Genomic DNA, 19,646 nt, shown 5'->3' with positions numbered 1-19,646 from the left:
ATCCAGGCTGGAGTGCAGTGGCGTGATCTTGGTTCACTGCAACCTCTGTCTCCCGGGTTCATGTGATCCCCACACCTCAGCCTCCTGAGTAGCTAGTAATTACTGGCATGAGATGCCATGCCCAGCTAATTTTTGTATTTTTAGTAGAGACGGGGTTTCACCATGTTGGCCAGGCTGGTCTCAAACTCCTGACCTCAAGTGATCCCCCTGCCTCAGCCTCCCAAAGTGCTGAGATTACAGGCATGAGCCACCATGCCCGGCCAAATGGTTATAGCTTTGATAAACAACAAGATCGTGATTTAGTAACAGTAGCTTGGGCGCTACCATCTCTTTAAAGCTTGGATTCCTAGGGATGATGGTAATAAGGTGTCCAGGGTGGGCTGGGGCAGGGGCCACTGGGCAGAGCTCTTGGCAGAGCAGACTCTGCAGGTGGGTCTCTGAGGATAAATAAAATGATGTTTGTGGCAGATTCCAATACAGAATGGGTGAGGAGTGGATGGTTCCTGACAGGCTGCTTACTGGATATGGCTGCAGTGGTAGTAGAAATGGTTTTTCAGAAACTACATGCTGTTTGGACATACTGTTTGGAGGTCAGTGGTCAGGGGCTAGAGGAGGCAGAGCTCAGCTACGGGAGGATGCCTCCCTGAATGCCCGGAACTGGTGTTCTCCAGGCTGGGGGGAGACCAGGAACATTCCCACACTCATAGCCCCAGGCAAGGGTCCCTGCTCTGCTGCCAGATCCTCAGCTAGTGCATTTGCCTCCCTGGTCCTTTTTCATGTGTACTATGAGAGAGTGAATTAGTCTGGTAGGTCTCAGAATACCATGCGGGAATTCTATACAGAGAAAAAAGGGGAAATGGAGCTGTTCTGAGGGACCTGGGGTGGGGTGAGAGTCCAAAGAGCCTTCCCCAGGCCCCCTTGGGAATCCCCAGAACCAGACTCAGCCACGCTGGAGGAAGTCCTGAGTGGCTGGGAACCCATGTCAGCGGTTCTGGTGTTCCTGGTGAGAGAGTCAGAGCATGTGGGGCCATGTGTCTGGAATCAGGACCTGAAGGAGGACAGTGGGCAGCAGCAGTCACAGGCAGCGTGGGCACCTTAGCCATGTGCTGGGGTTCTGTACCAGAGGTCACCAGGCCCCTGTCCTCATGGTCAGCAGAGCCACAGCTGCCACCCTCTAACCCACTCAGGAAATAGTCAAACCCTGCCTGAAGACCCCAGGAATAAAGGGCCCATTTAGGCACTTTTAGGCCCTGACTAGGGAACTGGCCTGGCCAGGATCTCAGCCAGGCTCTGGCAGGTGGCACCTAACTCCCAGCCCTGGAGGGCGTGGCTAAAGAGCAGCTAAACGCACTGGCTGTGGGAGGAAAGCCTGGGCTCAGATTCTGGCTTTTCCACTTCCTGTCTGTGTAATCCTGGGCTACTCACTTCTCTGAGCCTCAGGGGTTTTTTTGTTTGTTTATTTTTTCTCCTTGAAATCAGAATGGTAGGCCTGGTGAAGAGTTGGTGAGCCAATATATAAAGTGCTTCATGCTAGGCCAGTTCACCTCCAGCCCTCTGTCAGTGGGAGATGTCATGGACAGCCAGCAGACAGCTTCCCACCCACTGAGGATCTGCCGCCCTGGTCTGTGGGTGTGCCTAGAGGCATTGCTTAACCTCTTCCCCCACTCCTGTGACCCCAACATGTCAGGAAAAAAGCCCCTCATACCCTTGACCCCAACTGGGGAGTGAGCAGCTCTCCTAAGGAGCAGCTGGGGTGGGGTGGAGGCATTGCCCTGGCAACTGAGCAGGTCCCTCTCAGGCCTCTGCTCCAGGTCCCTGAAGGAGGGTGGCTGTCTGCACTCTGCATACAGCTCTCCTGCCACCTGTGTCCTGGTGCCAAGAGCCTGAAACCAGACCTGGCCTTCCGGCCAAAAGAGACTTTCTCTGCTTTCACCCAGCCGGAACTGAGACACCACTAGAAGTTCCTCCTGGCTGCCTCCACCTCAAGGTTCCGACCAGGCTCCTGCCTTTCCGAGAGGAGGCTCTTATGGACAGTCTTCCTGGGGAGCAAGGGAGGGGGCTGGAGCCCTAGAAGGAGCAAGGAGGTCTGGGGCAGCTGCTGGGGCAGTGATAGACACATGTGCCACGGGCCACTGCCGCTGCACGTGCACCTGCATTGTATTTCTTAAAATTATGAATTAACACCATTTGAAAATTCAGAGGAGTTTTTTTGCCAATTGATTTTTTTTTTCCACTGACTGTTCCTCAAATGATTCTTCTATTGATATATAATAGATATACATATGTTCAGGGTAGATGTGATACTTTAATATAGCCATATAATGTGTAGTGATCAAATAAGAGTAATTAGGATATCCATCACCTTAAACATTTTTCTGTGTGCTGGGAACGTTCAGATTATTTTCTTTGGCCGGGCGAGGTGGCTCGCGCCAGTAATCCCAGCACTTTTGGAGGCCAAGTCCAGAGGATTGCTTGAGCCCAGGAGTTTGAGATCAGCTTGGGCAACAAAGACCCCATCTCTACAAAAAATTAAAAATGAGTCAGGCATGATGGAGCATGCCTGTGGCCCCAGCTACTTGGGAGACAGAGGTAGGAGGATCATTTGCGCCCAGAGGTCAAGGCTGCAGTGAGCCATGATAGAGTGAGACCCTGTCTCAAAAAAAAAAAAAAAAAAAACTGCTAATTTGAAATGTATATTTTAAAATCCAGATTTCTGGTACATTTGGCAGCTCTGATAATGCTGGGCCCAGGTCTCCAACATGGCAGCTGTGAGCCAGAAAGGGTTGATGCCCTGTGCACATTTGAACTGTGACCCTCATTCAGGGACAACCCACTTAGTTTACAGCTGTGGAAACTAAGGCCCAGAAGGGACTCAGGCCCCGTGCAGAGTACACAGCCCACCATGGCCAGCATTGATTTTTAGATCCTGGCAGGCTGGCCTTGCAGAGCAGAGCTTTCTGCGCTGCCACTCATAAGAGTAAAAAGCCTCTTCTCCCATCTGTAAAGCATCAGTGATAATTACCACTCCTCCCAGAGCTGTGTCAGGATAAAGTAGCACGTGGCCCAGGCCTCAGTAATGATGCTTTTAAATCTCTACAAATGCTACACCTTGCCTGGAAAGTGTTAATGGAAGCACCACATGCTTTCTCTGCCACCTTTCAGAAATGATTATTTTTCACACACTTTCCATTGCTCCGTGCCAAGGGTTTGTTGCACCCTCATTCCCACAGCTTCATTGCCCAGCTTCAAGCAGATTTGCTCAAGGCTCTACCTCCCATCAGACTGTGCTCCTGTGTGTGGTGGGGCGTGATCTGAAGGGAGTTCAAAGCCCTGGTCCTGGGCATTAGATCCAAACTAAAAGACCAGGAATAAATCATTCTGCTTCCCTGTGCCTCTGTTTACCCATTGTCAAATAGGGGTTTGTTCATTCGTTCAGTAAGTATTTACTGAGCCCAACCATGTATAGAGCCTGGTACTGAGAAAGCACCATGATTATATAAGATACTCAAGGTCCCCACCATCAGGGACCTGTATCAGATACTCAGGTTCCCTGTCTGGTAGAGGAGAGAGACCAAAGATGTGTGAGCTAATAAATGACCAGTGCTTGAATGAAACAAGCAGAGTTCTTATTGAAAGAATAACAGCTTTAGACTGGGTGGTCAGGGAGGCCCTCACTGAAGACATGCTACTTGAACTGGACCTAAAATCATGATGAGAAGGAGCAGACATGCCAACATAAGGGTGAAGTTCATTTCAGACAGGGCATGGCAGGTCCAAAGGCCCCACGCGGGAGCATGCTTGGAGCGTTTGAGGAATAGCAAAAGGCTGGTGTGGCTGGAATGGAATGAGGGAGGGGAGGGTGGGCCAGTTCCTATTGTAGGCTGAGGTGAGCAATGTGGATTTTATTCTGTATGGAATGGGGAGGCTTTTTTTTGAGACAGAGTTTTGCTCCTGTTGCACAGGCTGGAGTGTAGTGTCGCAATCTCGGCTCACTGCAACTTCCACCTCCCAGGTTCAAGTGATTCTCCTGTTTCAGCCCCCTGAGTAGCTGGTATTACAGGCATGCGCCACCACACCTGGCCAATTTTTTGTATCTTTAGTAGAGACGGGGTTTCACCATGTTGGCCAGGCTGGTCTCAAACTCCTGACCTCAGGTGATCTGCCCGCCTCAGCCTCCCAAAGTGCTGAGATTACAGGTGTGAGCCACCTCACCTAGCCTGGAATGGGGAGCCTTTGAAAAGCTTTAGAAAAGGGGAGAAGCAATCCAGTTTGAGCTTTTAAAAACTGTCAGGGTTCCAAGAGTGATTGTGGGTAAGATGGGCCATAGAGAAAACAGGGAGGCAAAAGACCAGGCCTGCTGGGGCAGAGAGACGCTGGTCTCTGTTAGGTGTGCTTTTGCGGTAGAGAGGTGAGGCTTTCCAGATGGAGGAGGGTGGAAGGAGGGGATGGGAATTCCCATGCTTCTGGAGTGTATAACTGAGTGCTCAGGGCCCCCTCTCTGGGAGAGCAAGGCTGATGTGGAGGAGGAGAGGATTCAGATTCATTCTGGACACACTCAGTGTGAATGGCCTTGGCACTCCCTGGCAGAGCTGCCTAGTGCACTGGGACTCTTGAGATAGTAGGTTATACTCCCTCCTAACTGCTTTCAGTGCCTGTGCACTGTAAAATCCTCTGCCCATGGGCCAGTCTGGAGGGACTTCATGAGAAATGGGATGCTATGGGCAGGAAGAAGGTGCCTCTGTTCCCATTGCTGCTTAGAGTAGCCCCAGGAAGCTGAGGATCCTGAGAGGAGGCAGCCTTCCTTGGATCTCCTTTCCTCAATCCCTATCCTCCCTCCACCAGCTAAGGTACCTAAGTTACATTTTGCCAAACTGTGTCCCACTCACCATCTGTCCTCTCATGCCTTGGGCTGCCCTGCCCTGCTCCTTTGCTCACAGAGGATCCCTTCACCAGAAAGCTCTGTATTTCCTTGCCACTCAGTGACTCTTGCCACCCATCTAGACGCAGGCACCCTTAGTGTCTTCCAGAAAGGCCCCCAGATTGCCTCCCAGGAGGCAATCACTTTCTCCTTAATCCAGAAACCATGGTAACAAAATTGGCATGGGCCCACCCCAAGATCAAAAAGTACCTCATGCCTGTCAGCTCCTTGGCTCCTACCCAGAGCACATTGAGTATCACATCCTATTTTTATGGGTAAAACAACTGCCGTGTAAAAGGCAGTGCGCTGGGCGCGGTGGCTCACACCTGTAATCCCAGCACTTTGGGAGGCTGAGGCGGGTGGATCACGAGGTCGGGAGTTTGAGACCAGCCTGGCCAACATGGTGAAACCCCGTCTCTACTAAAAATACAAAAATTAGCCGGGCACGACGGCGGGCACCTATAATCCCAGCTACTCAGGAGGCTGAGGCAGGAGAATCGCTTGAACCTGGGAGGCGGAGGTTGCAGTAAGCCAAGATTGTGCCACTGCACTCCAGCCTGAGCAACAGAGTGAGACTCTGTCTCAAACAAACGAACAAAAAAAAGCAGTTAGTGCAACAGAGGGGCCATCGAGTAGTGGTCAGCCTTTAGGCACCCCGGTTTCAGGTCACAGCCTCAGCACTGCCTAGCTGGGAGGTGAATGCAGGCAAATCTCCACCTCCCTGTAACATGGGGCATTTACATTTGGGAAATAGGAACCTTCCTCATACTGGTTTTGAGGATTCAGTCAGCTAAAGGATAGCTAAAGTAGATTCTCATTCACTGTAGTTACGTTCACAGAGTCATAGTGAATGCTAAACCATTGCTCTTCTGGGCAATATAGGGTCACTGCAAGCCTGTGGTCATAATGTTTCTACCAACCCACAAATCAATCCATAACCTTGTTTTGTGTGTGTCTCTGTTGAAAGATTTTTTTCAGCCGGGCGCGGTGGCTCAAGCCTGTAATCCCAGCACTTTGGGAGGCTGAGGCGGGCGGATCACGAGGTCAGGAGATCGAGACCATCCTGGCTAACACGGTGAAACCCCGTCTCTACTAAAAACACAAAAAATTAGCCGGGCGTGTTGGTGGGCGCCTGTATTCCCAGCTACTCGGGAGGCTGAGGCAGGAGAATGGCGTGAACCCAGGAGGTGGAGGTTGCGGTGAGCCGAGATCGCGCCACTGCACTCCAGCCTGGGGGACAGAGAAAGACTCCGTCTCAAAAAAAAAAAAAAAAAAAAAGAAAGATTTTTTTTCTTTTTTTGAGACAGGGTCTCTTGTTGCCCAGGCTAGAGTGTGCAGTGGTGCAATCTTGGCTCACTGCACCCTCTGCCTCCCAGGTTCAAGTGATTCTCCCACCTCAGCCTCCCAAATAGCTGGGACTACAGGCATCCACCACCACACCCAGCTAATTTTTGTATTTTCAGTAGAGATGGGGTTTTGCTATGTTGGCCAGGCTGGTCTCCTGACCTCAAGTGATCTGCCCGCCTCAGCCTCCCAAAGTGCTGGGATTACAGGTGTGAGCCACTGTGCCCAGCTGAAAGATTCTTTACTTAATATACTATTGATTCATTAACATTGAACTCATGGCCAGCAGCACTATGACTCATGCATGGATGAAGCGTACCTAACACTTTTCTCCATAAGGGACATCACAGCCTTGTTGCACTAAGAACACTGGGCAGTGCTTCAGCACTGTGTGGGAGCCATTTTAAACAGTGAAGTCACCAACAGAAAGCCCACAAATGGGAAAAGTATAGCACTAAATAGACCTGCGAAAGGACACTTGTTTACAGTATGAGAGCTGCAGTGAGAAGGTGGAGTGTCACCTTGTTCCACCTCAGCTGGGGATGTGTGCAGCGGGCACATGTCTGTGAGCCCCTTAAGTGTTGGTTTTGCAAGTAAATTCAAGTGAGTAGGTAATTTTGCACATACAGAATTAGTGAGTAGGATCAGCTATATACGAAGCACTTGCTCAGGCCTGGCCATGGTCAGCACTCAGTAAGGTCAGCTGTTAGCATCAGAATCATTACCGATGGGAGTGCATCGTGGCTTCTGGACCAGGCTCCAAGGACAGAGCTAGCTCCCTGAGCTTTATGGCTTTGTCTTCACCAGCCTGACACCTTTTTAACTTCTTGGCTTCTGTGGATGTTAGGGTCCGAGGCAGATGCGGATCCTCGAGGCCCTGAATGCCCCCACTGAAGGGTTTGTTTGTTCCAAGTCTACAAACCATTGAATGGTTCCAGGTTGTAGTGCCACTGAATGGTTTCAAACAGTGACATGATTGGATTCCTCAAATGGCTGGGGTGGAAGAGGGACAGGAGGTCGGAAGGCCAGGGGGCATCTGTGGTAGTCTCAGGGAGGCTGGCTCCAGATCGGGGGAGAAGGTAAGGATGGGAGGGGCCTGGCTGTGAGGGGCAGAGGAGGATCCCCAGAAGGACTTGGGAGGATGCTGCCGTGAGAGGGGCTGCCAGTCCCTCTTGCTGGAGTTTGAAAGTAAAGTTTGATGTTGCTAATTCTTTTTTTTTTTTTTTTTTTTAAGATGTAGTCTTGCTCTGTCACCCAGTCTGGAGTGCAGTGGCGCAATCCTGGCTCACTGCAACCTTCGCCTCCCGGGTTCAAGCAATTCTCTTGCCTCAGCCTCCCTAGTAGCTGGAATTACAGGTCTACACCACCACACCCGGCTATTTTTTGTATTTTTAGTAGAGATGAGGTTACCCCGTGTTGGCCAGGCTGGTCTTGAACTCCTGACCTCAGATGATCCGCCCACCTCGGCCTCCCAAAACGCTGGGATTACAGGCGTGAGCCACCCCGCCCGGCCAGTGTTGCTATTCTTAAGGCACAGTGAGGGAGGTGGCTCTCAGACTGAAACAGTGGGAAAGGAGAGGGTCACATGGACTGTCAACAGAGAAGTGGCTTTGAGAAGGCAATGTGTCCCTGATCCTGACCTAGCTGCTTGGAATTCTCTTCCCAGCTGCTTCTGCCTTGGGGGAAAGAAACAGAGGAAAGGAGGGAGGGATTTGAGGCTGGGTGGGTGAGAGTCTTTGAGCTCTGTTTTTATCATAGCACACAGATGAGTTGCCCAATTTAGCTGTGTGGTTTGACAAGTTACTTGCTGGCTGGGAGAGGGTGTGGGATCTTAACCATCCCTCAGCCTTTCCACTAATGAGCCTTTTCCCTAGCTTGGCAGTACCAGCAAAGGGAGTTAAGGGAGTCTGCCTGTCTCTGGGGTCAGCTTCATCCATTCATGGGGGCCTCGAGCCCGGCCCCACTGTCTTTGCTGTAAAGCCTGAGCCATGGCTTCCAGGTTGTCTGTGGTCCCATGGCATCTGTTCCTCTTGAGGAGTGTAGACCGCCTCTCCTTTGCCCCCTCAGGCACTTGGGAGCCAGCAGGCATGAGGCCCGTGTTAGGCCTCAGGGCCAAGTTCAGCCTGGCCTCCAAGACACATGCAGAGGGGGCAAGCTTCTTGGGGTTGCTGTGTCCTCCGTATCCCTCAGGAAATGGAGTCACAGCCACTCCTATTTGAAGCTCTGGTTGGCCAGCTTATAACCTTTACAATAAAAAACAAAATGCAGGCCGGGCACGGTGGCCCACGCCTGTAATCCCAGCACTTTGGGAGGCCAAGGTGGGCGGATCACGAGGTCAGGAGTTCGAGACCAGCCTGACCAACATGGCGAAACCCCATCTCTACTAAAAAAAAAAAAAATACAAAAATTAGCCAGGCATGGTGGTGCATGCCTGTAATCCCAGCTACTCAGGAGGCTGAGGCAGGAGAATCACTTAAACCTGGGAAGTGGAGGATGCAGTGAGCCAAGATCGCACCACTGCACTCCATCCAGTCTGGGCGACAGACCAAGACTCCGTCTCAAAAAAAAAAATGCAGAAACAAATTCATTCTGACCTGATAAATACAGTTTGGAGGATGAAATCTTGGGGTAGAAGACAGAAATAATGAGATAAAGGAAGCTTCTCCAGAAGAAGCAAAGACTTAGGTGCTGCAAGGCAGGGAGGCTGGGCTAGATACCTGGGGCTGGGAGCAGGCTGCACGGAGGATGCATCGCACAACTGGCTTATGTCTGGGCTGTGGCATGAGGGACCTGCATGGCTGAGAGGGGGTCAGGAGAAGCAAGCATGCAGCCCATGGGGATGGGTGGTTTCACGTGCTGTGGTTTAGGGGCTGGCAGGAAGCATGGAGGACGGGGAAGGGGGCTCCAGCAGAAACCCATGCACGTGTAAAGGCTTGGATGCACGGAGGTGTGCTGTGTTTAGGAATGGTGCACTGTGCATTTGGTTCTCTGAAGCTGGAAGGCGTATGCTGAGGGGGCAGGAGGGGCATGAGATGAAGCTGCCGAGATGGATGGGCAGGGACCAAGTAAAAAGGGCTCAGGTTTGGGAGGGGCCCTAGAAGCTTGGATACTAAAGTGTTGGGAGCCTTTGCTATAACAAAGGTTTTTTGGCAACTGAGGGTTTTTGTAGTGATAATGAGGTTTATTTTCTCTTTCAACAAATCATTGAGAGCCTTTGTGCTTGAGGCATAACCCCAATCCTAGCATGTGGCATGATTTGTCAGGACAGAGTTCCCTCAATTGCCCCGGGCCTGTAGCTGTCAGGTGACTCCTCCAAGCCTGTGGACTGATGTGGTCAGTGCTCTGATGGAGATTCCCAGGTAGAAGAAGAGGTGGCAGTCAGGGGAGGCTCTCAGAGGAAGAAATTCTGAAACTTGTGGGTAGCCTAGGGAAGCCTTCCAGGCAGAAGAACAGTATGTGTGAAGGCCCCAGCAGGGGAGGAAGTGGCCGGGGTGAGGTATTGGAAAGAGGTGGGGGTGAGGTATTTCCTCACTATATTACCTGCATTCACACACTTGAAATGAGAGCTCTCCTGTACAAGGTGAGGTCCCATCTCCCTGCTCCAGGGGGGCAATACTCAGAGCTGAGGGTTGCCTGTCTCCCAGGGAGCCCCTGAAGCCCCAAAATCTTGTATGCTAGTCAACACTACTTATCTGGCTGTGGCCTGTGTGTGCCTCAGGAGACACAGAGGATCCAAGATAAGCTCACTTTCCTCTTACCGAATCAGGCCTGGACTTGCTTTCTGGCTGGGTCACTTTCCCTCTGATGACTGGCTGCCTAGGCCCAGGGCTCAGGGTCTCTGAGGGTGCTTAGTAGAACTCTGGGCCAGCAGCTCTGAGAGAGAGGCTGGAGGGTCAGTCCTTTGTCCAGACCCTGGCTGTGGGCAGTCCTGTTGTCTTCCATTGGGAAGAAGGTGTGCCTCTTCCCCACCAGACCCTCGTGAATGCTGCATGCACACTCTTCATGGACAGTGTCATCCCTACCCCACAGGTGGGAACAAGGACTCTGGTGTCACACAGCCTAAGCTAGGCTTAGTGCCCAGTTCTTGCGCCCCCATGCTAACTGCTGCCCTCCTAAGGGAGATATACTCCCTTAAACATTTTGAGCAAATTGAGGTTGGCTTCTGTTTTCTGATCTAGGGCAAAAAACCCCATTTGTTTGGGACTTTAGGTCAAACAAATCCATTCCTTTCCTGAAATCCTCAATGAGTTAGTCCTGTCTCTTCTGGGTACTCATGGCCATAGATTTCAAGAGCTGCTCTAAACAAACGTCCAGGTCTTGGTAGAAACTGTCCCTGGGCCAGTCAGAGAACTAGCCCAGACTCCCTGCCAGTCGCTGGGGAGTGGTAGAAATTTGGCTCGCCCCCCATCCCCACCCTACCCAGAGGCCCAGTTGTGTCTGTACCAGAAATGAGGAGTGATGCCAAGCCTAGGCCTGGCCCAGCCTTAGCTTATGCAATGCAACCTACGTAATCACGCCCGTTTTACAAGGAGGAAACTGGGGCCATACAACAGGTCAGTGACAGAGCTGGGACCTGAACTCCGGCTAGTCTGGTTCCACACTGCCCCCTGGCTTCTGGACCCTTACCACCGAAATGACTTTGAAACTAGAGAATTTCAGGATTTCAGGCATCAGTGGAGAAGGCATTCACAGAGGGGATCTTCCCTGCAATCACAGTGATGGGAGGCTCCACACCCATCCCTGAGGGAGAGGATGAATGGGGCAGTGCTTTGAGTTTGTCAAGGGATGTGTGAATACAGTATGCTGTGACCCAGTGAGAATCCCTCCTGTGACCCAGTGAGAATCCCTCCCGCCCCGGCTTCTGGAACAGAGGAGAGTACTGAGAAGCCCAGAGGGCAAGCAGGAGACTGGAAGCCAGGCCCCTGCCTCAGTCGAGGCCCTTTCCACTCCCACAGTCAGATTTTGGTTTGTTGTGCCCCTGCAGACTGGTCCCAGGGCCCAGCAGGATGCTGTAGGGGTGTGGTGATGAGTAAAGGCCCCAAACACCTGCAGCCCAGCCCAGCCCAGCCCAGCGAGGAGGGGCCCAAGGCCTGGAGAGCAGAGTGAGGTGGCTGTGCTGTGGAGCAGATGCGGCTGCTGCTTACTCCTGCAACTTTGAGCAAGTTGTCTAACCTTCCTGAGCTTCACGTGCCCCACCTGCAAAGTGGGCATAGTCGTGATCTCCACCTCACAGGCACCAAGGCTTACGTTACAAAGCTGCAAAGCTGCTGAGCACAGCTTAGTAAATGACCCAGCTTTTGGTCCACAGCCTGTGCCTTATGGCCAGCTGAACGCAGGCGCTCCTCTTCGCTGAGCAGGCGTGTCCCTCCTCTCACAGGATGATGTGTTGGAGGGCCACTCTCCTTTCGACCAGAGCCCTGCCTCCTGCCTACCTGCTGCCTTTCTTTTGGCCCAGAGAGGTAGCTGTCCTTCTGCCTGCACACTGCTCTTAGGTTGGTAACCAGAGATACAGGTGTCTGTCTGGGGGATCTCTGAGTTTTCTCAAGGCCTGAGCAGGACTGGGACATTTCAAACAGATGAGTAGGAAGTGAGTGCCCCTGGCTTGGAACTCAGAGTACTTTGTCGCCTCTGGACTAGGCTGGGCACAAGGCACAGCATCCAGTTCCCTGGGCTTAACATCGTGGCATGTGTTACTTTCAAAGAACTCACTGCAGAGCTGTTTCTCTGCTGATGAGGGCTCCTGGCTTTTCTGGAATCCACTGGAAGGCCTTGGCTTCATAGATATCTATTGGATGAACAGATGGATTATTTTAAATTAAATTTTTATTTTTAGATAATTGTAGATTCACATGCAGTTGTAAAAAATAATACAAAGGGATTCTTCATACCCCTTACTCGATTTCCCTCAATAGTAAGATCTTGCAAAACTAATACATTCTCACATCCAGAATATCAACAGATACAATCTACCCATCTTATTCAGATTTCCCCAGTTCCACTTGTGTTCACTTGTGTGTGTGTTAGTGCTGTGCAGTTTTATCACATGCATACATTCATGTAACCATGCCCACACTCAATACAGAACTATTCCATCACTTCATACAAGGGTCCCTCTTGTTACCCTTTTATAGCCACACCTACTTCCCTCCTTGCCCTCCCCTTCACCCTCTCCCTAGTGACTTCCTCTGCCCTAGCCCCTAGCAACTACTAATATGTTCTCTAGGTCATTTCAAGAATGTTATAGGCCAGGCACAGTGGCTCACACCTATAATCCCAGCATTTTGGGAGACTGAGGCAGGAGGATCCCTTGAGTCCAGGAGTTTGAGACTAATCTGGGCAACATAGTGAGACCCCATCTCTACCAAAAGTAAAAAAGTGGTTTTTGTTTATTTGTTTTTTTCTTTTTTTGAGACGGAGTTTTGCTCTTATTGCCTAGGCTGGAGTGCAATGGCGTGATCTCGGCTCACTGCAACCTCCGCCTCCCAGGTTTAAGCAATTCTCCTGCCTCAGCCTCCTGAGTAGCTAGGATTACAGGCGTGTACCACCATGCCCAGCTGCATGTTTATTTTTATAAGAAAATGCCAATGTGTTTTCCATGACAGTAGTATCACTGTTTCTGCACATTCTCAATAGCATTTGATGTTGTCACTTTTTAGCCATTCTGATAGGTTATGTGATGGTATCTCATAGTGGCAGATGGATGGTTTCTACAGTCCTTTGTCCACAGCTCCTGTGATACTGGGCCTTGTTTTGTGAGTTGCCTCTGGGCTGTCACCGTCACCATGATTGTAGCCCCTTGAAGGCAGGGTTTATCTGGCTTGTGGGCCCAGACCAGGGTAGGGGCTTGTTTCAGTCCTCACCGGGCAACAGGCAGTTGGAGTTAAGGTGCTGAGAAAGGCACTAGATCCAACCTCACCCTCCCAGCAAATAGCAACTGTTGGAAAAGCACTTTCTATTGCCAACAGAGTTCTCATTGTCTGAGAAGCAAGCAGTGGGCCTTTGGTGTTCTGGGCCCCTGCTGTGGGTCAGCCCCTGGCTGGGATCGGGGTAAGATTCAGAGATGGTTCAGGTTCCTACCCATGGCAGGTCCTGGCTCTGGGAATCTCAGTGGAGAACAGGGAGTTGGACCAGTGGAGAACAGGGAGGCAGACCAGTGTACGAGGTTTCACATAACGAGGAAGTGGGTGGGGGTGGGAATGGCAAGATAGGGAAGGGGGTTAGCTGGACCCTGAAGGATGTGTGTTTTTTTGTTTGTTCATGTGTTTGTTTTGAGATGGAGTTTTGCTCTTGTTCCCCAGGCTGGAGTGCAATGGTGCAACCTCGGCTCACTGCAACCTCCACCTCCCAGGTTCAAGCAGTTCTCCTGCCTCAGCCTTCCGAGTAGCTGGGATTACAGGCATGCGCCACCACGCCCAGCTAATTTTGTATTTTTGGTAGAGATGAGGTTTCTCCATGTTGGTCAGGCTGGTCTCGAACTCCTGACCTCAGGTGATCTGCCCACCTCGGCCTCCCAAAGTGCTGGGACTACAGGCGTGAGCTACCGCGCCCGGCCGGAGGTGTTCATTTTTGACCAGGTGGAGAGGGGGGCATCCAAGCAGAGGGAATGGGGAGAGGGAAGGTGGTGTGGAAGGAAAAGGCCAGGAGAAGCACTGAGTCTCTCAGTGACCTTGAAGATAGCAAGGTTAACCATTCCTTAGCTGTTTTGGCATCTGCTCTGTTGTCACCACCTCCCCACGGCACGGGTCAGGGTCTGTCACAGCCTTGTGGCCCCATGCACTTCACCTAGTACATGCCCCTGCTGGATAATAAGGTTTGTGTGTGACTGATGTGGGGGATATCTTTGGCCAGTGGTGGCATCCCCTCAAGACTTTGTCTCAAATGAGGGTGGGTAGGGCCTGTGTGTGTCTGTCTTGGTTGTTGCTGTCTTGACCCTCATTCTCCCTGCTCCAGAAATCTTTGCTGATGGAATGGCTAAGGCCAGAGCTAGGGCCAAGTCAGGCAGGGCTTCTGCATTGGAAGGGGCTTGAGAAGGTTGGGGGCTTCACCATCTCACCTCTCCCCTGCCCTTCTCTCATCCATCTGCAGGTTCATCATGCCTAGTGGCGTATAAGAAGACCCCGCCACCGGTCCCTCCACGCACCACTTCAAAGCCGTTCATCTCAGTCACAGTCCAGAGCAGTACTGAGTCTGCCCAGGACACCTACCTGGACAGCCAGGACCACAAGAGCGAGGTGACTAGCCAGTCGGGCCTGAGCAACTCATCGGACAGCCTGGACAGCAGTACCCGACCGCCCAGCGTGACACGGGGCGGAGTCACCCCAGCCCCTGAGGCCCCAGAGCCACCCCCAAAACATGCAGCTCTGAAAAGTGAACAAGGGACGCTGACCAGCTCTGAGTCCCACCCCGAGGCCGCCCCCAAAAGGAAACTGTCATCAATAGGAATACAAGTAGGGGCTCCTTTTGCACTCTGTGTCCTCAGCCCACTCCGTGCACCTGCCTGCGTGTAATTACATCTGGTGGAGGCCCACTAGGTCTCCTGGGAAAAGGTGGTTTGTCTCTATTTTGGGGGATCAGCCCCAAGTGGCCAAACCGAATTCCACCCATAACCATGCCTCGCTGGTGCCTGCCCACATGTGCTGCTGGTCAGCAGCTGCGGGCATGTGTTTCTGCTCCTCCAGTGGGTTGTCCCAGTGAATGTAGTTACACTCAGCCAGCCATCTCCTGTCCACTGTTTGCCTGTCCACTGTCTGTCTGTCCACTCCACCCTTTGCCCTGCCAGCTGACCCGTGGGAGGCGGGACTGGCCTAACAGTTCTCTAATCCAAGGTCAGCTCGGGTGCGGAGGCCATAGCCCCGCTTGGCGGCAGGAGCAGCATGGAGCATAGACGCTGATGGGCCAGGGGCCCAGGACCCAGGGCCCTTGAGCCATGGGGGTTGCTCGAGGGGAACTTTGCCCAGAGCCCTCTCGGGCCTTGGGGACAGGTAGGTGGCTTGAGGTACCAGGCCCATGTCATTGAGAAGGGTGATGCTGGTCTCAGTGCCTCCCTCCATGGGATAGGGTCCAGGCGATGGTTCCCCAGGGCTAGGTGGCCAAAGTCAGCAGGGCAGGTGTGCCAGCTTCCCCTCCACTGCTTCATTGCACTCCTGCATGCACCCGATGTCAATAATCTGTCTTGTTTGCTGAGCTGGGGAAACTTGGGCCCTGCCTTGTAGTTTTTAAGAGTTTCTCTAAATCCAGATTGAGTGGACTCTCCCTGCCCTGGCTGGACCTGCAGACCAAACTAGGGCACATTCAGAGCCACGAGGGAGGGGCAGCTACAGTGGGTGAGGGTGAGGGGGGAGACAGGGCCCCCCCAAGCCCGGGGGTGAGTCAGGGAGGACGAGGCGTTGTGTGTTGTGGCACAGGCTGCAGGGGACTCCTCCAGCCACCCCTGAGCAATTGGATGTGGCCCAGCTGATAACAAAGCACTGGAATGCAGGAGCGTGGGACACAAAGTGGAGCTTGAATGGAACAGAGAAGGCTCACTGAGCAATTTCTTGCAGTTGCCTGGATTTGTTTCCTCCAAGAGGCAGCTCTAGGCTTCCACTTGCCCACGTATAAACAGAGAGGGAGTTGGCCAGGAGACTCTGCTGTCTGTTTTCTGGGCTTCTTAAGTGTCCAGTCCCTGCCCTGCACAGGTGGTATTCTTAGAAACACAGAGGGTAGCCTAATCTTCAACCTTTGGTCCTGACCACCCATATCTTTGGGCAGCCCCACACTCTTGCTGGCCAAACCAGACGCTCTTATCTTCCTGGAAAACCTAAGAGTTAGGACTACCCTTGATTCCTTTCACCCAGAAAATGACACCGGGATAAGGACTCTCTTAGGCCTGTCCTGCGCGTCCCTTTCCCTGGATTCACCCCAGCCCCATTCTTGCTCTCATTGCAGCTCCTTGGAGATCCAGTGATGCTGCATTCCTTGAGCCGGCTTTTGCCGAGGGGAAATGTGGCTGCATTCCTGTCCCAGAAAGCTTCCCTGGCCCCTACTTCTCTCCACAAGGCCAAGAGACTGATGAGTCCCCAGTTTCTGAGGATGCCCTGAACCCTTGGTGCCTCATGCCCTAGATTGAGTGTGGGTTCTCCCTCATTCTTGAGCGATGATAGGAAAGCTGGCCTGGCTGCCTCATGGCCCGGGACCTTTGTCCCAGAGAAGAAAGGCAGGTGCAGGGCATCACTGTTGTCCTGTTCCACTTCACAGGAGTGGAGGGAGTGACAGCTTTCCACTTGGCCCTGACCCCAGTCCTTCCTACTGCTCCCCAGGGCCACCCAGTGCTAAAGGTAACCTCAGCCAAGTGTGAATAATGTCCAGGGACTTCGGTGGCTCCTGTGGGTGGCAGTTTCTGAATCTAGAACTGCTGTCCAGGGTTTGCCCTTAGTGCAGGCGCCTCTGGCCTGCCCTCCAGGCTTCCGCCACAGGGTTCAGGGAGTGATCTTTGCCTCAAGACAGCCGCCAGCTTCAACTACACCAGATAACGGCTGTGGCTTTGTGTGTGTGTGTGTGTTTTCTTTCTCTTTCGTCGTCCTTTTTTTTTCTCTCTGATGCGTGTGAAGGAGAGGACTAGAAGGAACGGTTCCCACCTCTCGGAGGACAACGGACCCAAAGCGATCGATGTGATGGCACCCTCCTCAGAGTAGGGAAAGCCAGTCATCTCCACTCCATCCCACCTCCCGCCCACCTGCCCGCCCGCCCGCCTGCCCGCCTCTGCGCGAATGAGCAGTGCCCGGCTTAACCTGGTCCGGCCTCGGGCCCACGTGCAGTGTCCGCATGCCTCGTGTTTGTCTGTCCACACGTCCGTTTGCGTCGTCCCACTAATGTGAATTTCAGCAGCAAGTGTGGTGTTTGTTTTTTATTTTTGTCTTTGTCTCCGTGCTGTTGCTGTCGTTGTCCTTCAATAAGGTTGACTGCATTCAGCCAGTGCCAAAAGAGGAGCCCAGTCCCGCTACCAAATTCCAGTCCATCGGGGTTCAGGTAGAGGACGACTGGCGGTAAGTCGGACAGAGGTGGCGGCTGCTTCTCCCCTCTCCTCTCCCTCCCTCCGCTCTCACCTCTCCTGCTCTCCCTAACCCACTTCCCCTTGCTGGATTTCTAATAACCAAGCTGGGTTTGGGTTGTGGGTGGTGGCCCAGGCATGGGAGGCTGGGCAGGGGCGGGCGGGTGGACAGATGAGCACTTGCTCTGTGAGACCAGTCACCCACGGGGGCCACGGCTGGGCCAGGACATGGCCTCAGCTGCCCTGATGCTGGTGGTCTTCCTGGCCCCACTGCAGTAAACAGGCAACCTTATGACCTTGTCCTCGTGTGTGTGTGCGTGTGGGCTTGGGCGGGATGGGGCAAGGGCTGAGCCGAGAATGAGATGGGGGCTGTGGGACCCGCTTCAGGCGCATGGTGAGCAGATGATGCATCCGTTTCTCTGTCTCCCGTGTGTCCGGGTCAAGGCGGCCTCTGGTCTCTGGCCCTCTTGGTGACTCACTCCTTCCTGTCCCCACCCCATCCACCCCCTACCCACAGAAGCAGCGTCCCGTCTCACAGTATGTCCTCCCGACGGGACACAGACTCGGATACCCAGGATGCCAATGACTCGAGCTGTAAGTCATCTGAGAGGAGCCTTCCAGACTGTACCCCTCACCCCAACTCCATCAGCATCGATGCCGGTCCCCGGCAGGCCCCCAAGATTGCCCAGATCAAGCGCAACCTCTCCTATGGAGACAACAGCGACCCTGCCCTAGAGGCATCCTCGCTGCCCCCACCCGACCCCTGGCTCGAGACCTCCTCCAGCTCCCCAGCAGAGCCGGCACAGCCAGGGGCCTGCCGCCGAGATGGCTACTGGTTCCTAAAGCTACTGCAGGCAGAAACGGAGCGGCTGGAAGGCTGGTGCTGCCAGATGGACAAGGAGACCAAAGAGAACAACCTCTCTGAAGAAGGTGGGTGCCACATGGATGGTCCTTGGGCAGGGGTAGAAGGTGTTGGCAGCTAGTTCCAGCTGGTGGCCAGCAGCTTCCGAACTTCTGAGTGGGGGTCTCTTAGGTTCTCTTCTTGGGCTAGTTTTTGAGATCCCTTCTTACTTTCTTCGCATTCTTCCATCCACCCACCTATTTAACCAAACCTCTTTCCAGAAAGGGTTGCTGGTGATAGCTGTTTGTTGTGCAGGCTGTTAGGTCACCCACACCTGGGTTTGAATCCCAACTCCTCCCTTACTAGTGAAGTAACCCTTGGTCAGGTTACTCTGAGCCCCCATTTCCTCATCTGTAAAATGGAGATAATCCTCTGCTCACTATGTGAGCATGTTGTAGGGATTGAATGTGTCGTGCATGTAAAGGGCCTGATGACCTGTCAGACACAGAGAAAAGTGGGAGCCTAATTATGCCTTCAACAACTTCCTTTTTTTTTTTTTTTTTTTTTTTTGGAGACAGAGTCTTGCTTTGTCACCCAGGCTGGAGTGCAGTGGCACGATATCAGCTCACTGCAACCTCTGCCTCCCAAGTTCAAGCAATTCTCCTGCCTCAGCCTCCTGAATAGCTGGGACTACAGGCACGTGCCACCACACCTGGCTGATTTTTGTATTTTTAGTAGAGACGGGGTTTCACCATATTGGCCAGGCTGGTCTCGAACTCCTGACCTCAGGTGATCCACCTGCCTATGCCTCCCAGAGTGCAGGGATTACAGGCATGAGCCACCACACTCAGCCAACAGCTTCTTACTGAGTGCTTCCTGTGTGCCAAGCACCAGGGATCCAACTGAGTCTCAACAGGGTGTGAAGAAGTTATGCTTTTATTTTCCACTTAAGTTTCTACCTATATCATGCCAATTTCCAAAAATTCTCTTGAGAAATTAGTTCAAGAAAGTGCTAGACACGTATAGGGAGCCTAGATTCACAGGTGGTTGGAGGGGGATTGGGTGGTGGAAGGCAGGTCCTGGGAAGCTCCAGGCTGTTGACCTGCACCCACCTGGTTCACCTGAGGCTCTGGTTCCCATTGAGCTACTCCTCCACACTCAGGAAGGACAGGTCTTCAGAGTGTCCAAATGGTGTTGACCCGCATCCCATACATGATGGTGGAGGACCTGAGGACAGCAGCCTTTGATGATGCAGAAGGCTCATCAGAGTAATTGTTTTCACTGTCCTCTAGGCCAGTTGCCAGCTTTGATGTCACACCCACTAGTGCAGAGGAACTGTTGTGAGGAAAGTACCTAGTAACTTTTTACAATAATAGTATTTCTAAAAATCAAAACAGAGACAAGGATCAGAGAGCATTAAAAGGCTTCTAAGAGAAAACATCCAGCCCACCGCCCTACCTGGGCCTTTCCCTGCTTTCAGTTTTTACTAGCTGTATATTCTGGTATTTGTCTTC

General features: G+C 52.5%; 1 protein-coding gene across 10 annotated transcripts in view; it reads left to right on the top strand.

Moving 5' to 3' along the window:
- Positions 1-19,646, top strand: part of DLGAP4 (DLG associated protein 4) — a 168,805-nt gene that overhangs the window by 121,918 nt on the left and 27,241 nt on the right. For 5 of the 10 annotated variants that reach the window (XM_032141839.2, XM_032141842.2, XM_058433150.1 and 2 more), the window contains 3 exons: positions 14,348-14,709; positions 17,198-17,286; positions 17,809-18,221. In XM_032141839.2, the coding sequence (XP_031997730.1) occupies positions 14,348-14,709; positions 17,198-17,286; positions 17,809-18,221 (864 nt within the window). Of the gene's footprint in view, positions 1-14,347; positions 14,710-15,105; positions 15,244-16,851; positions 16,932-17,197; positions 17,287-17,808; positions 18,222-19,646 lie in introns of those variants that run through there. The other 5 variants (XM_032141840.2, XM_058433154.1, XM_058433152.1 and 2 more) reach the window with 4 other exon arrangements.

The sequence above is a fragment of the Hylobates moloch genome, unplaced genomic scaffold (assembly GCF_009828535.3).
Source record: "Hylobates moloch isolate HMO894 unplaced genomic scaffold, HMol_V3 SCAFFOLD_21, whole genome shotgun sequence".
Lineage (NCBI taxonomy): Eukaryota > Metazoa > Chordata > Mammalia > Primates > Hylobatidae > Hylobates > Hylobates moloch.
The sequence above is the reverse complement of the archived record's forward strand: the minus strand, read 5'-3'. Positions and strand labels throughout refer to the sequence as shown.